The sequence below is a fragment of the Carcharhinus amblyrhynchos genome, chromosome 6 (genome assembly GCF_965287045.1).
Source record: "Carcharhinus amblyrhynchos chromosome 6, sCarAmb.v2.hapA, whole genome shotgun sequence".
NCBI classification, from domain to species: Eukaryota; Metazoa; Chordata; class Chondrichthyes; order Carcharhiniformes; family Carcharhinidae; genus Carcharhinus; species Carcharhinus amblyrhynchos.
In genome coordinates, this window is record NC_137329.1 from 44,606,191 (window position 1) to 44,624,241 (window position 18,051).

An 18,051-nucleotide genomic window follows, 5' to 3' on the forward strand; every position below is an offset into this window, starting at 1 on the left:
CAGCCAAGACCCTTAGATCATTGAACCTGCTTTGTCACAGAGAGCTGTGGAGGCCAAGTCATTGAGTGTATTCAAGACAGAGATAGACAGGTTCTTGATTGGTAATGTTTTATCGTTTGGTAGTTTTCCCATTTTCAGTGATGTAGCTAGAGTTCATCATCCCCTAGAAATTAGATCAGCTCAATGGTGATGGGAAAGGGTTGGCTGTAAGCTTAAGTGACATGATACAGAATGGTGCTGAAGAGCCAGGGCCTGCCTGAAGAGACCTACCCATTATATAAAAAAGATTCACTAATTTTAAAAACATATCTACACTGTCCTGGATCCAGGGCACCCTTTGCCCCCTGAAATATAGGAAGTTTGAACTTTGGCAATTTTTTTCCTTTCTAAGGTATTAATTTGCAACGGCAGCCAGTAGAGGCCAGAACCTGACCCACTTCTTTAATGAACCCACGCATTCCTTTTCACATCCCAACCAGTCACTAATTTGGCAGCAGCCCTGTCTCATGAGTCATTAACACTCTGATTACCAAAGGATTCCTGCTTCATAGAAGGCTGGTGACGGAGGCAAGTTCGCAACCTGAAATGGAACCTGCCTCCTAATTCCAGTCTTCAAGTGGAAATTCTGGCACTAAGTCAATAATTACAAATAAAGATTTATTTGTCTCTGTTTCTTCTTCTGCTCTCTGCCTAGTGGCAGGTTTGACCCACAGTACTGTAACCTCCACCATGAGTAGAGAAAGGTGGTAGGTCCCAAATCCACCCTAGGCAGACAGGAATTGAACCCTAAGCTGTTGGCACCAATCTGATTTAACAAGCCATCCAACCAGCTGGGCCAACCAGCCCCCTAGAGTCCAAGATGCTATGGCAACAGACATTTTTATATGTATGTTGTAGTCTAAAGCTATGAGTAATGATGGAAGAATCTCACCTGCTCTTACTATCTGTCACTGATTTATGTTAGCACGTGCCATGTTATAAATGCATCTTCCTTGATCATCAAGTCCTGCACTGGGAAATGAACCCAGAGCTTCTGGCTCAGAGACAGGTATGCTATCACTGCACTATGAGACCTCCTTCCAACAATGTTTAACAGAAAAAATTTAACAATCACCCTTGTGAAACCCTCAAGTCTTGTGTACTTGTTCACTTATCCACATTTCTTACGAAGTTTGTCATCAGTGTCTACAGCATAGAATGCAGAAGGCTGCTGAGTTTCCATTCGGACACTTCAGCACTTCAGGCCTAAGGATCTGGCTACAGGCTGTAGCATTTTGGTGTGAACTGAGACAATTTGACTCATATGACTGGCTATCCCATACAGCTAAGATCGTTTGGCCAGGACTGTACCTCAGCACTCTTACAATTCTCTGGGTAGCACGGTGGCATAGTGGTTAGTACTGCTCACAGCACCAGGGATCCAGGTTCAATTCTGGCCTTGGAAGACTGTCGCTGTGGAATTTGCACATTCTTTCTGTGTCTGTGTGGATTTCTTTCAGGTGCTCTGGTTTTCTCCCACAGTTCAAAGATGCATAAGTTAGGTGGATTAGGTATGATAAATGCACAGGATTACGGGGATAGGGTGAAGTGGTTTGGGCTTGGGTAAAGATGCCTTTACGGAGAACCGGTGCAGACTTGATGGGCTGAATGGCCTTCTTCTGCACTGTAGGGATTCTATGACTCTAAACAACTATGTCACAGCAGGAATGTTACTGACTTTAACCTGTGCAGCTTGCATAAGCTTTTGCATTGCAGAAATGAAACTAGCTGATGCCCAAATGTCATTCTCCTGCTGTCAGTTAGATTATAAACTGTATAAATGTCAGCTCATCTTGCTTTGGTCACAACCTTGTGAACTACAGTACTGTCAAATTCTAGAGCTCTACTTCGCCCTTGCACCTAATGGAGAATGACATTAGGTAGCAATATGAGCAGCTAAGTGTCACTAGGAGACTGGTATAACATTGCTCTGTTAAAAACTGAAAATATCTACTCCCAGTATTTTTCACCTTGGTACTTAGAAAACTGTAACTGCAGCAAAATTTCTTCTAGATTAAGAAACCAAGACATTTTTATATGTATGTTGTACAGAAGTAACAGAAATAGTAATTTGAACAAATGTTTTGTAGTCACCAGCCACAGTAACAGAACAGTAACTTGAACAAATGTTTAGTAGTCACCATCATGTATCTTAATCAAATATTTTTTCTACATTGTTATCATTACTGGGATAGTTGGTCATCAGAACTTCTAGAAGCAAGTGCAATACCACTTACTACTGCTTTGAACTTTTCAAAATAAAACTAAAAGCAGGTCCTCTGCTGGTTTAATCAGTAACTGAGCTCTATCCAGAAAGATTCTTCAATCTATGTACAGCTATTTGATCACTACTGCAATTGGTCTCAATGTTATGGGAAAAGAAAATTGGAGATGATTTCCATTCTGATCATACCACAATGACTCCTGATGAAAGTATTTGTTGGTAGATTGGGCTTTGCTGTGATCCCATTCATAGATGAATGGTGCATTAACAATTAATATCAGAGTCCACACAAGAATGGTCAACTGGTCAAGATACTGGAGTGCCTGTGGAACTTTGCATCCAAAGAGGCAGAACTTTCAGGACAAAAGGAGCAAAAACAAAAAGGTGGGTTGATAGGCAGGAGGAGTGAGTGCGCAGGAGGAAATTAATTCTAAACACATTGCTGAGAAATCGTAACTGCCAGTTAAATAAGCAAATTGCTACCAAATGCTAATTAAAAGTTTTATATCTGTCGCGTTACAGAGTTTCCATAGTGCATGAATTACCCCTGGAGCATGAAAAAGTCTGCAGGGTGCAACATATGCTCATTATCTCAAATGAAAAGGGATACTCCACACCCCCCCTCCCAAAACAGTCATTACCGTCCCACCCTCTTCCCTTTGAACATCGCCGGCATCTGACCCCAACCACCCCCCGCCCCACAAACAGCCATCAGTTGCATCCACACCACCACCATCCACACAACAAATAAATGAGTCCCCTTCACCCAAGATGTTCCCACTAGGATCTACCCTGACACTGCCACCAGTAAAGATTGGCACTTCCAGGTTGGCAATGTTATCAACCTGGCTGTAGTAACCTATGCCAAAGGGCAGTGTGAGGCCACTGCCTGGCTATGTTCCTTTCCCCTGGGGGCTATATTCACCTTTATGCCCCAGAGAAATCCCCATGACAGATTCACGTCTGGGTAAACCTATTGTAAACCTCTCTGACATGAAGTCACGTCAGCAAGGTTTAAAAATATGGCCAAGGGTCAATATATGGTGAGGAGGGGATATGAGGGAGCAGAGGACGGTGGCAGTTGATGATATTTTAATTTATTAAACAACATTAAAATGAGGCTTTCGCCCTTTGTGGTTGTGAAGCAGATTATGGTTGGCAAGGACCAGCGAAAATCGGAAATTGCTATCTTGCGAGCGAAATTTGCAGTTTCTAGATTTTGGCAGATCTTGAGAACCCTCTGCCACTCCCAGGCTCGGATCTTGCAAGCTCAAAATTGCCCCTTTGACTTCGACTCTAAGGGCCCGATTTTACCATCAGGTTGCACCTGTTTTCGGGCGCAGAAGATGGTGAAGTCGGGTGTGAGGCGAGTAGCGCGATCCATGCCCACCTTTGCGCTGTTTTCCCCTTCACCAAGGCCCCAAGATGACCACAATTGGGACTGCACCCAAAATTGGGGTGATGGCCATTTAAATCTATTTGCATGCAGTTAAATTGAATTAATAGGCTGCACATCCAACCTTACCAGCACTTCCTCCTTTACAATCGCATTCGCCCATCCAGAATCGGCATGAAACAGACATGCTCCACAAAAGTCCGATTCGGGTGCTCCAATTAGTGAGGAGGTAGGTGCCTAGTGTCCAATGGCTCTCTGCTTGAGATTGGTGAGGGTGGAGCGTGGGGGGAAAGGGGTCCACTGCCACTCTGCCCTTGATCAGTGAGGGGGAAGGGGGAGTCCACTGCCACTCTGCCTGTGATCAGTGAGGAGGAAGGGGGGATCTGTTGCCACTCTGCCCATGATCAGTGAGTGGGAAGGGGGGGTGGGAATCTGCTGCCAGTCTGCTTGTGATCAGTGAGGGGGAAGGGGGGGTTCCACTGCCAGTCTGCCTGTGATCACTGAGGTGGAAGGGGGTAATCCGCTGCCACTCTGCCTGAGATCAGTGAGAGGGAAGGGGGTGTCTGTTGCCACTCTGCCTGAGATCGGTGGAGGGTCCGCTGCCACTCTGCCTGAAATTGGGCCATCAGCTCCCCGCTAGTAAGGAGCTATTGTAAACCCTGCTAGAGTGAAACACTTGTAGTGGGGGGATGGGGGGAGAGATGCTAGCGGACCAGGATCCTTCCGTCCCAGGCCCGCTAATTATATTAAAATGGCAATTTGAATAATTTATACAACTCCGCGCCGATTTCTGACACAGACCTGATGGCACCAGAAATCTGGCAGCCAGAGACGTGTGGAGGCCATGGCGTCCATAGAATCCCTACAATGCACAAAGAGGCCATTTGGCCCATTGAGTCTGCACCGACCACATTCTCACCCAGGCCCTATCCCAATATATTACCATCTAATCCCTCTAACCTACGCAACCCAGGAACTAAGGGGCAATTTAGCATGGCCAATTAACCAACCTGCACATCTTTGGACTGTGGGAGGAAACCAGAGCAACCGGAGGAAACCCACGCACACACCAGGGAGAATGTGCAAACTCCACACAGACAGTGACCCAAGCCGAGCATTGAACCCAGGTCTCTGAAGCTGTGAAGCAGCAGTGCTAACCACTGTGCTACCATGCCGCCCGTTCGTCCAACAGGAAGCTTGCTACATAGCCTTCACCTGAGTCACCTGGACTGCTCCGCAGCAAGCCAGGAGACTAAAGCAGAGCCTCTAGTAGCGCAGCGGGCTGGGAGAATCGCCTTCTATATCTTTTTTAACTTTTATATGTATAACGTTTAACTGCATCCCTTTATTCTAACATAAAAAATAAGAAATAGGAACAGGAATAGGCTATTTGGCCCCTCAAGCCTACTCCAACATTTAACAAGATCATGAATGATTCATTTTATGCCTGTCCCCATAACCCTTGACTCCTTTGGACATCAAAAAGTGCATAAATTTTTTACAGCCAACAGACAGCAGAACTTAGCTGAAAAGCAAAAGAAGCAATTGAGTGTAGCTGAAAAGTAAAAGAAGCAATTGAATCAATTTAAAAAATGGGGCAAACTTAATAAGTTGCTCCAAGGTTGTGCCCACCATCTTTAGTTTACATTACAGATTTGGATTCAGAAATCCAATGCACATTGGTCATATCTGCAGGTGATACAAAGTTAGACAGGGGCAGTGAAATGAAAGGAACTTGCTGGAATTTACAAAATGAGTAGAATGCGCAATGGCAGATAAAACTAAATGCAGACAAATGTAAAAATCTGCAGATAGGAAAGAAGTTTGGGTATAATAGTACTCAATGAATTCTACTGAATTAACTGTGACAGCTAATGGAGTCAAGCATTTGACATTTGAAACCAACTTTGGATAGCAATCAACAAAGCTAACAGAATATTTAACCATAAAGGCAAATAGGTATAAGTCAGAAGAATTTGAAAGCATACTGCACAGTCCTTGCTGCATTTGTTCTAGTTGCGAGAAACAAGAGACATTGAAGAGCTGTAAGGCTGATTCTTAAAAGTCATAAATCTAAGGAAATCTAAGGAAAGAATAGAGAGACTTAGGCTTTTCATCTTTGAAAGAGGAAATCTGTAGTGTGATTTCATGTAGGTCTTTAAAATATAAACTGCCATGAGGTTACACTGGAATATTTCAAATTGAAGTGTGGCAGTAGGACTTGGGACACAGGTTCAAACTAGTAAAGGATTATTTTGGGACTGATGTCAGGAAATTCTTCATATACCCTGCAATCAATTTTTGGAATAAGCTTCCCTACAGAACTGGTGATGAAGGAAACACCAATGACACGTGTAAGAAATAATTACCTGCATCCAATTGTAAGGTTAAAGTCCAACAAGTTTATTTGCTACCAAGTAAACCTGTTGGACTTTGATCCGGTGTTGTGAGACTTCTTACTGTGTTTACCCCAGTCCAACGCAGGCATCTCCAAATCCAGTTGTAAGGTCATAGAGCAGAATGGACCAAATAACCTTCATCATCGAGAAGATTGTTCTAACAATCGACACCCATTCTGTGCTCCTGATCATCTCAGTAAAAAGTCTGACAACACCAGGTTTTAGTCCAACTGATTTATTTGATAGTAAACGCACAAGCTTTCGGGTTAGTCCCTTCGTCAGGTTCACCCCAGTCCAACGCCGGCACATCCACATCCTGATCATCTCACCAGTGATTCAACCATAGCTATATGTCCAGTGCATAGAGTGCTTACTTTCATAGTTTGCAGTTAATCTCGTGAAATATCCTCCTGCTTTTTAATCATTAACTGCAAATGCACAGTCTCAGGTCCTAAAGGTTCAAATTAACTTGCTTATGGGGAATAAAAACGGTATCTTATCCCTGACAGAGTGACGCAAGTCTACGAAATAGCGAGATATAATGTTGCATTGTTCAACATGCCTTGATGGCGATTTACATCTTGTACAGTGGGAGGATAAGGCAAATGAAACTTCATTCCGCTCGGAAAAGGACACAGAGCGCGACACCGCACCCAACTGAAAACAACTCGCGCTGCGGGTGGCGGTTGGTGAAGGAGCACGAGAGTGCTGCGGACAAAACCCGAAGGGGACGGGGCAGGGGGTTTGAGACGAACTGTGTAAATGATGCGGCAGGGCACTAATGTGATGGGGTGGGGCTGGGTGCGAGGCTACAGGGGAGCCGAGGGGGTTAACCCGAAAGTTCCAGGGCGGGGCACGAGGCTGGCTGGGGAGGAGCAGGTGACGTTGGGGAGGGGCACGGGTTGACCTGGCGAGAGGAAGAAAGATGAGTGGGGCGGAGCCCCACGGGTTGGGGGCGTGGAACGAGGCTGGTTGGAGGCGGGGAACGGGATTGGGGGCGGGCCACCGCTGGTTGGGGGTGGGGCAGTTCGCGAGCGTCAAATATGGTGTTATTTTTGGTCAGTATCATGGCCGGATGAAAGTGTTTCTGGCCTGGTGGCTGTTGGTGCATTTTCGTCACGGTTGGTGTATTTTTGGTTAATTATTCGGTTAGATTACCAATGGAATCAGTGAACCTGCCCTGAGCTGAACTGTTTATTGAGATAGAATATTAATTTCTTGGATTGATTGACAACCTCTATAATCCCTCAAGGTGACGTTTAATTCGTTTGTTTTACAAAACCATGTACAACTTTTCAAGGTATTCGAACTCTCTTAGATCCGGCTCACGTTTGTCGAATATGGGACACACGGGGTAGATCGGCAAGACAAACCCCGTCCTTCCCTTTACATCCTGAGTCTCGAACGTCAGGTTATCTTCCTTCCCATTTGAAAGGCTCACGACAGTCACCGAGGCCCTTAGCTCCCGCTTCAGGGGCTGCTGCTTCAGCTCGGGTGCAATCCGACCCGGGGGGGCCCCGGACTGTGATGAAGAAGCTGCTACTCTGATGGAGACCCTGTTCATTTTCCGCCCAGAGGGAGAGGAGTCTCTTTTGCTGGCAAGGTGACAATTTCAAATGCCCCCAATTAACACCCAAACCGAGGCCGAACAGCTGCCTCTCTCTCCCCCTCAAACAAAACTGTCATCCCCACCTCCTCCGGCCACATTCATTGGAAAATAGAAACATCGGAGTTAATAGCTTAAGAGACATTAAAGTTGAAGGTGTTTAGCCCAAGGAAAAGGTCATTGGCAGGAATATATATCAGGCTGTCAGTTGTATGACTTTTTTCACCAAAGGATTACCTTTGTATTTTCTAAGTGCATTTTTTCCTAAGCTCGAACCTCTAGATTCCTTTGGTAGGACAATTTTTTGATTACTATGAACACGTATATACCTAACGAAACGCTAGCGATGATCGAGTTTTTGCTGTGTTACCCACCTTTGTTACCTTTCGGTAGGTAACACAGCAAAACTGTGGGTGTTCACCCACAATTGCTGTTCGTATGTGGCCTGCAACAGAGAACAAGAGTCCCTTACTCTTCAAAAAATAATGAAAACTGCACTTTTTAGGATTTAAACATTTCGTTTGAAATCATATATTAATTCATATTGCATTCTTTTCATTGGCAGTATCAAGTCCATAAAGCGAATTTAGCTTCCACTTTATGACAGAATAGAAATATTGAAGAAAACTGAAGCCATCGAGATCCCATCAACTGTCAGAGGACATTAGGAATGACTACCAGTGAAGCAGAAGGCACAGAATGTATCCATGAAGAAATACAGTTGCCAGATTTGGTATTACTCAGCAGCAGTCAAAATTCTCAGCCCTTTGATGCACTGTCGAGCCAGGACACTCAATTTACTTCTGACACAGTAGATCTGACAGATGTGGAAGTAATGGAGATCGATTGTGGACAACATGATTATGGAAACGGGGTACAAATGGTGCTTCATTCTGTGACTAAGAGAGAGGACGTAGACAATTCTCAGCCAGGGCAGCATTTGGATGATGCTTGCACTGAGTCACAGGAGTCAGATGAAGTTGGTCTGGAAGATGAAATAATGGATGAAGAGCAGGAATTGTGTCCTTTTTCACAACCATCTCTCCCTCGACCTCATTCACAGCTTCATTCTCACTATGTTCACCTCCTGTCATCATTTACAGGAGACCATGGAAATACTTCCATCATGCCATTGGCTCCAATGGGTAACTGGACCCAGGAACATGGTCTTCCACATCAAATGAGAATGATACCGGTAGGAAATTATCCTTACAGTAAATTAAAGTTTACACACTATTTCAAAAGGCAGTGTGGAAGCAAAATACTACAGACCTAAAATCTGGGTTTGGGATTGGGGGAGATAAGGAGAGAGCTGCAGCAGTTGTGCAATCAGGCCAAAAATTGGGCAGGATCCTGTTTCTCCTGGTGTCTCAATTTCAACTTTGCCAGTTGACAAATTCTGCCAGAAATCACACCCACTTCTAGGCGAACATTAGAACAAGAGACAGACTGGGTGAGATGGCATCATCCAAAGAAAACCTAGCCGTTCCACCACATTTGCTCCCCCAATACATGGTATAAGTATTGGCATCTCAAAACCTTATCATGTAAAAATGGTTCCCAGAGGACTGATCGATTTCCATTGAGAAAGCCAAAATTTTACATTTTTAAACTCTGAAAACTTTTTGTCCATCTTTGTAAAGCACGACCAGGCTCATTAATGCTGGGGCACAATCCACAGCACAATTAATGCTCCCCTGTTAAAAGTAGGCAGCTCATGCAAATACTGCAATACCAAAATTTGTGATTTCCTTGCATAAGGCATAATATAAATGCATTAAGAACGGTTCAGAGAAGATTCACTCGACTGATAGCTAGGGTGGGTGTTGGTGGTGGTGTGGGCAGGTTGGGGGTGCGGTGGTGGTGTAATCTTATCAGAAAAGGTTAGACAGACTGAGCTTGTGTCCACTGGAGTTTAGAAGAATGAGAGGTGATCTTACTGAAACACAAGGTCCTGAAGGGACTCGACAGGGTACATGTTAAAAGGATGTTTCTGCTGGTGGGTGAAACTAGAACTAGGGAACTCAGTTTAAAAATAAGGGGTCTCCCATTTAAGACTGAGAAGAGGAGAAATATTGGTCCCGACCAGTGTGGTCCAGATCACAATCATTGCACACTTAGTGCATTGAAAGAGCCCCCACGCGAAACACGCAGGATGGAGTCCCCAGAGATGTGATTCACCAGAACGGGCTCGCGGTTGTGAACTGGTAACGCTCCTGTACTCACAGCCAGTCACACCAGGAGGATGGCAGTGCAGAGAGCAGCTCCATGCTTCACGGCGGCTGATTTTGGAAGGCTTTTGGACACAGTGGAGTAGAGCCGGGCCTTTACTCCCAAGAGGGTAGGTGGCCCAGAAGCAGAAAGGCAGATGCGGCCTGGGGTGCAGTGGATGTGGCAGTTAGTGCCCACAGCCTGAAACTGAGGACTGGTGCCCAATGCCACAAGAAAATTAACAACCTCATTCGAGCTGCAAGGGTGAGTCACATCCTGGCATCAGTCCCTGTAATGTCCACATCAACCTGACACCCTGCAGCCTTCCAGCATCTGAGTCCCCAACATCTTCCTCAAATCCCTCTGGCACTCTTGATCACAACCCCCACCCTGTCAAGGCACGGTGCCGAGATATGCCACCTGTCTCCACCATCCAATTCTCTTCTCTCTCTCTCTCTCTCTCTCTCTCTCCCCCTCTCCCCGCCCCCTCCCCGCAACCAACTCTCCTGGCCCAACAGCCATCAGCATTTAATCTTCCCATTTTGCCCCTGCAAGAAAAGATAGCCCATAATAGAAGGGAGTGTGAGAAAACGAGGGGATTTCCTGAGTTGTGTCTCCTACGGGGAGCACACGATTGAGTTTTCAGGGGAGGTGTACAAGTGAACTGAGTGCCTTTGAGGTCGCCATGCGCCATAGAACTGAGGATCCACAAAACCTTCATCCATATGACCTGGCCCAAGCGAGTTCCAAGCTATTCAACTTGTCTCACCTTTGTACTGAAATAAGTGTCTTGTCTTGCAGGAGCAACAGCTGATGAGACCAGGCCTTCAGGAGTCAGCAACCTCTGCCAGCACCTCGGTGGAAGGCTCTGAGAAAATCACTCAACAGTTGGCACAAGCATCACCCGCACCATCCACCAGCACAGAGACACACACCTTGGAGAATGGAATTAATAGACAGGCTTCAGGGTCACTTTCTAGTGAACGCCACAAAGCTGCTGATACACATCAGGTAGAGGTGGAAACGTCTGAGGGATTGGCTAGGTGGGGGTCTGCTGGATCCGAGGAAATGGACATACTTTATATTAACTTGATCTTGATCTACACCCTAGCTATGACTATAACAGTATACTTTGCACCTTGTCCTTTCCTTCTCCCCTACATATTCTATGAACAGTTTGATTTGTCTGTATCACATGCTAGAAAACAATACTTTTCACTGTATACTAATACATGTGATAATAATAAATCAAATCAAATTGAACAGCTAGCCCCTAGCAATATGTCAAGCTGCAGGAAACAGTTATCACAAAGCATCTCCAGAGGCAGACCTGGGGACTGCAGGAGCGGGTGTCAGCAAAATTCCAGCAACTTCAAGGCCATTTCAAGGTGGTCCACACTCTTCAGGCACAGGAGATGGCACCCAAGCCAAGACTTCAAGGATGACGACCACAGAGAAAAACCTGGGGCAGGAAATGGTAACCATGGAAGGCAGCGTCCAACGCATGGACAAGTCACTGCAGACCATGGCTGATGGTCTTGGTAGCATGCTGAAGACACAGCAGGCAATGGAAAGGGCTATCATTGAGGGCTCGCATGTCATGATGTAGACAGTGTTGGGCGTCCAGGAGTGGCAATGCCAGATGACACAGAGGCTTCTGAACCTCGCCTCCAGTTTTCCTTCCATCCCATGGAGTGTCCCAGGAGCCTACAGGCACTCCAAGGGAGGAGGAAGCCATGGGAACCATCCCAAAGCCTCCGACCCAGGAGACTCCAGTCTCCAGGTTTCTCAGTCCCCTTCCTGACACCAGTGCATTTCATGGGCAGTGGGCTGAACAGGGTGGCACAGCTGCATCCATGCACACTTAGATGGCACCAAGAGGTCATGGGTGACATGTTCTGTAGGGATAAGGTCTTTAGGCGCTGTAAGTAAGCAGGATGAAAGAATATAGCACCTCAAAGTCGTAAAGTCTCTATCTTTAACCCATTTCCTACAGGGAGTTTCAGACCCATAGAGTCATAGTGAGTCGTACAGCACAGAGAAGACCCTTCGGCCCATTGAGTCTGTACCAACAACCTGCACCACTAAAGGCATGCGCATCCCATTTTCCAGCACGTCCCATATCCCTTGATGTTGTGCTATTTCAAGTGCTCATCCAAACACTTTTTAAAGGTTGTAAGATTTCTGGCCTCCATTATCTTCCCAATTTAAAGTTTATTTATTAGTGTCACAAATAGGCTTACTTTAACTCTGCAATGAAGATACTGTGAAAATACCCTAGTTGCCACATGCAATTGCTTGTTCGGATACGCTGAGGGAAAATTTAGCATGGCCAATGTACCTAACCAGCATGTCTTTGGACTTTGAAAGGAAACCGAACCACCCAAAGGAAACCCAAGCAGACACAGGAAAAGGTGCAGACTCCGCACAAACAATGACCCAAGCCAAGAATCGATCCCGGGTCCCTGGTACTGAGGCAGCAGTGCTAACTACTGTGCCACTGTGCACCAGATGGTGCATTCCAGATTCATTTTCTCAAATCCCGTCTGAGTCTCCTGCCCCTCATTCTAAAACTATGCCCCCTCATGATTGACCCCTTAATCAAGGGGAACAGTAACTTCCTATTCACCCTGTCCAGACTTCTTATCATGTTATACACCTAAATCATGTCCCCCTCAGCCTTATTCATCTGCTGTGCCACCTTCGGGAATCTGTGAATAAATATCTCAAGATCCATCTGTTCCTCTGAACTGTTTAGTGGCCTGCCATTCATTAAATACTCGCTTGTCTTGTTACTTCTTCCAAAGTGCATCACCTCACACTTATCAGAAATTCCATCTGCCACTTCTTTGCCCATCTGACCTACCCATCTATATCTTCCGGTAACCTACTACCTTCTTCCTCACTATTAACCAACCTACCAACCTTGGTGTCATCTGCAAACTTGCTCAAATTCCCATTATCATCTATATTTATGTATATAACAAACAATATGGGTCTCAGAACTGAACCTTGTGGTACACCACTGGACAGCAGGCTCCAGTCACTTCTACCACCACACTTTGTGTCCTATTAATAACCCAGTTTTGGACCCATCTCACCAAATTTCTAACCTAGAGATCCCTTTCTCTGAGCTGTTGCTTCATTTATAGACAATGGCTGATTCAGCTTTGAAGCTTCACAAGGCGATACTACAGGTGACTTCCACCTCTCCACTTTGGCTTTGAGACAGGATGCATATTCCTTTGTCTGGATTCTTGACATTGTGAATGTTTCAACCATTAAGAATTTCAAAAGAGGTTGAAGGGTCTTAGTCCTAGCAGAGTGGCAGTCTGTTGGCCAGCAATGTTAATGACCTTTGAATAGTTCCCTTGGAAGTTGGTCTTCTGTAGCTCATCAAGATATCAGTGTGTCTTAAGGGATAACAAGATGTCTGATTCTGTGAATGCTAAAAAGTTAATTTTATTTGAATTATAGCCAACCATGGCTTTGATTACTTTAAAATTTTTGTCTAGTTTTTTCGAAAGTTATAGATTACCCAGCGCTGGTGTGGCATTCTAGGACAAGAGGTCATAGTCTTCAGATAAGGGGTAGCAAATTTAAAGCAGAGTTGAGGAGAAACTGTGGAATTCGCTATCCCAAAGGGCGGCGGATGCCAGGACAGTGAGTAAACTTAAAGAGGAGTTAGACAGATTTTTAATTGGTAATGGGTTGAAAGGTTATGGAGAGAAGGCAGGAAAATGGGGATGAGGAGCATTTCAGCTATGATCGAACGGTGGGGAGGATTCGATGGGCCGAATGGTTTAATTCTACTATATCTTATATATAATACTATTGTAAGATTGAAACCCCCCCCCTCCAATATTTAATATGATTACTTTCTGTAATGGGAGGATTGCCACAATGATATTCAGGCATCTTACTAGACAGGCAAGAGATAGTGCATATAATCAAATTCTAGTGCTTCCTGTATTTGGACAGATTTAATGACAACGCGTAACCGACCTTACTAAATCAGTTGAAGTAACAGTTACAGCAATATGAATGGATGTACTATATATTGACTTTTAAAGGACTGTCACAAGAGTGATTACAAGGTTAAATTCCTGAATGTGGAAAAGCTCATATTTAAAATGATCAAATATCAAGTATACCTAACTGAGAACACATCTTCAAGACATTTCACATTCTTCTCTTTGTAAAGCTGGACATGAAAGGAAAAGGTCAAGATTCTAGCATTCTCTTGAGCCAGAATAAACAACGACCGTGTCTAACAGAATTTCGTCTTCACTGCTGTCACTTAGTCAAAAAACAAGCAGAGGATCTCTACTTATATTAATTATTAACATAAATATACTAAAATTTTCATGAGTTTGTTCAAAGTACTTCCTTGGAAAGGAAGTATTGTTTAAAAAAGTCATCTACTGAAAGTCTCTACACTTTCCACCAGATTCAGACGGACAGTAGTTACTGCTAAAGTTAAACTGAGATTCAGCCAGGCACTACTAGTTGTAAAGTACATGACATCAATCTAGCTGCTACCCAAAAAGGAAAATGTTGATTTCAGCATCATGAATATCAGCACCATTCATGGAGTCAAATTTATAGAATTTAAAAATGACTTGTAGCTTACAATAGGGTAAGACCATGAAGCATGTTATTTGTGACTGTTAGGACAAGCAAATCATCTGTGGAAGCAGTATATCAACCAATTAAAGTTTCCATTGTCCTTGGAGCACAATTTAAGAGTGGTAATAGAGCATTCTGAGCATTTGAACTTTGCCAAGTGTGAAGATATTGAATCCTAATTATTCCATCAATTTTAATAGTCCAAGATTAGAATCAGGAGTGACAATTGAGACAAAGGAACAGGAGACATCATAAAATGGACACACACATTGAAGAAAAATAAGCAGAAGTTGGCCTAGGGGCTAGAATGATGCCAGTAGTGGGTGAATGAGATGAAGATTAGAGAAAACTAATAATATTTAGTTGAATGTATTTACAAATAGTATTCAAATACAATAATTAAACATATATGCATCGTGTTATAAATATGAAGATTTCCATGATCCACTCATGTTTTTAACTTGGGTCTTCTGCTCAGTATGAAAGTAAAGTTACTTATGTAATATATTTGCCTGTTTTATGTCCTTTGTTTCTCAAGCACATAGAACAGAATTGTTGATTCCTGGAGGAGGCAGGCAAGGGTGCTAAACCAAACTAGCTGTGTAGTGCCACTTTCCAACATGTTTCTGCTTCCCATCGATTTTTCAGAAGGCGTAGGGATGTGGATATTGCCTGGACTTGATGGGTTTGCACTTAAGAACAAAAATTAGGCAATTAATAGTTGTTTAAAAGACAATAAATAATTTTTGTCAACAGGCATGGGGACCATGAAGTTTTGTGATCACCTCCCTGAGAAGTAGGCAGCAAGGCAGGGGACATCTAGGTTTGAAGCAGAATCGTTGACTATCAGTACATTAAAGGGCAATTACTCAAAGAGCTACTGCAGGTTACGGCACATAGTCGCCAGGAAGTGTGCAGTGTTAGCTGTGTAAGCACTGGACTATTTGAGGGGTGCGGAATGGGTGAGTAGTGGGGGAGTTAGTCTACAGAGGTATAACAGATGGTTCCAGGCAGCTGAGATTTTGCTTCTAGTGACAAGTAAGAACAAACATGGAGATGGGACTGAGATTCTCAGATCTGGATATGAGCAGCAATGAGGAACTACCTTCACACAAGTGTAGGTTAATGCTCCTTAAAAAGCAGAGGTGTTGGATAAAGAGCTCAGAGAAAGCAAAGATGATAACCTCTGTTGTGTTATGATTTTAGAGGTTTCAAAGATAAGATCTTGAAACTTGTATATTAAAACATGAATTATTTATTATTAGTCTTTAATTATTTACAGATCCCAGGTTACTGTCATGCATAGTGCTGCTCACCATGCAGATAGCTGCTTCCAACTATCATTAACTGCCACCAGCTGCTTCTAGAATGTTGTCTCTGAGTCTAATACCTTGTAACTCTATACATCATGCCATGGGCGAGCACCTTTACATCATAATGGTATGACGCACACACACCATCGAAGACCATCCCCCTTTCTTCTCTGAAGACATTTTTCCTCTATTCTAATGAAGTATAACTATTTGTAATCCAGTCTTTACTTGCTATCTGTTCTCACCCATCTCAAATCACTGTCTTTATAAATTCAGACAGTCTTGAAGCTTGACAGTGCTTCTGTTTGCATGAATGGTATTACTCTATGTTCCTGGTACTTAGTTATCTCCATTTGATTGGCTTTTTGTGCTTCTCTTTATTAACAACTCTGCTATTTTCAGTCTATGTATGTTTGTGCTGTTCTTTCTGAAGGGAATGTGCGCTTTGTTCATTCCTAGAGTGAACTCAAATTGTCTTTTTCCTTGTCTACCATTTTCTTGCTGGAAAATATATGTTTCACAAATGGAACCTTCATTTTTATTTGTTTCATAATTTCAGCCCAGTTGTTTTACTGTTTGTAAGCTTATGAATCTTTTCATTCAGCTCAAGACCTCTGAATGATGCAGAACAACACAACTGCTTAGATCACAAGATGGTGAACAACACTACAGAAATTGCAAGATCCTGACTAACACTGAGTTAAGACAGTGAATTAGATCACAAGACAGTGAGAAAAAATACAAAATGTCAAGACCCTAAGTGACTGTAGAATATTGGACAGTTCATGAGATGGTGAGCAAAAAATACAAAAGAGAAACTATTTCCATTATGCAAGAGGTGGCAGTTTCATAGTTCAACAAATCCATAGAGAAACTGGAAGATAGCTGCAAGTTTTGAAAAATAACTAAAAAATTGGCTGGCAGAGTCATAAGGTTAAGAAGAACCTGCAGAGTTTACAAGAAACTCTGTGAAGATTAAGAAAGAAGTGCTGTCCCTTTAGGTTTAATAAATGAGCTGCAGTTGGACCATGGGCCTGTTGAAGCTCTCAAAGACATTTAAACATCAGAAAGAAGAAAACATAGAGTTTAAAAGAAGAAACTGCTGCAGACTGGATGGAAAGCCATTTTATAGATTTAAATTTTAAAAAGGCTGCAATTGGATCACAAGCTTGCCAAGTCCACCAAAGCATGGGAGATTCACAGAGAGAAAACAAAACCTGCAGATATAAAACTGAAAATAAGAAATAAGAGCAGGAGTAGGCCAACTAGCCCCTTGAGCCTGCCCCGCCATTCAATAAGATCATGGCTGATCTGAAGTGGATCAGTTCTACTTTCCCGCTGTCTCCCCATAACCCCTAATTCCCTTGTCTGTCAAAAACCTATCTACCCGTGACTTAAATATATTTAGCAAGGTAGCCTCCACCACTTCAACGGGCAGAGAATTCCAGAGATTCACCACTCTTTGAGTGAAGAAGTTCCTCCTCAACTCCAATCTAAACTGCTCCCTTCTTGAGGCTGTGCCCTCTAGTCCTGCTATCCTTTCTCAGCAGGAAGAATCTCTCTACCTGTACCCTATCCATCCCTTTCATTATCTTATACGTCTCTATAAGATCCCCCCTCATCCTTCTAAACTCCGACGAGTACAGACCCAGTCTATTTAGTCTCTCTTCATAGTCTAACCCCCTCATCTCCGGTGTCAGCCTAGTGAACCTCCTCTGCACTCCCTCCAAGGCCAAAATATCCTTGCGCAAGTGCAGCGACCAAAACTGCACACAGTACTCCAGCTGCGGCCTCACCAGTGCCCTGTACAGTTGCAGCAAGACCTCCCTGCTTTTATATTCTATCCCCCTCGCTATAAAGGCCAGCATACCATTCACCTTCTTGATCACCTGCTGCACCTGCAATACTGGGTTTTTGCGACTCATGCACAAGGACCCCCGGGTCCCTCTGCACTGTAGCATGCTGCAGCTTTTCGCCCTTTATATAGTAATCCCTCCTACTATTATTTCTGCCAAAGTGGATAACCTCACACTTGCTAACATTGTACTCCATCTGCCAGGTCCTCACCCACTCACTCAGCCTATCCAGATCCCTCTGCAGACTTTCCACACCCTCCACGCAATTTGCTTTTCCATTCATCTTCGTGTCATCAGCAAATTTTGTTACCCTACACTCAGCCCCCTCCTCCAGATCATCTATATAAATGGTAAATAGCTGAGGCCCCAGCACTGATC

General features: G+C 43.9%; 1 protein-coding gene across 4 annotated transcripts; it reads left to right on the forward strand.

Moving 5' to 3' along the window:
- The first annotated feature begins 7,094 nt into the window (after window positions 1-7,094).
- LOC145344454 (uncharacterized) lies at window positions 7,095-16,961 on the forward strand. 4 transcript variants are annotated; one of them, XM_080191595.1, is made up of 4 exons: window positions 7,095-7,179; window positions 8,230-8,859; window positions 10,677-10,886; window positions 16,422-16,961. In XM_080191595.1, exons 2-4 carry the CDS (start codon window positions 8,335-8,337, stop codon window positions 16,437-16,439), a joined length of 753 nt encoding a protein of 250 aa, XP_080047721.1. In that variant the 5' UTR covers window positions 7,095-7,179; window positions 8,230-8,334; the 3' UTR covers window positions 16,440-16,961. The 4 variants fall into 4 exon arrangements, with proteins under 4 accessions (XP_080047721.1, XP_080047718.1, XP_080047719.1 ...); XM_080191592.1 differs by lacking the exon at window positions 16,422-16,961 and having other exon boundaries at window positions 10,677-11,414; XM_080191593.1 differs by lacking the exons at window positions 7,095-7,179; window positions 16,422-16,961 and adding an exon at window positions 7,218-7,310 and having other exon boundaries at window positions 10,677-11,414.
- The last annotated feature ends 1,090 nt before the right edge of the window (window positions 16,962-18,051 follow it).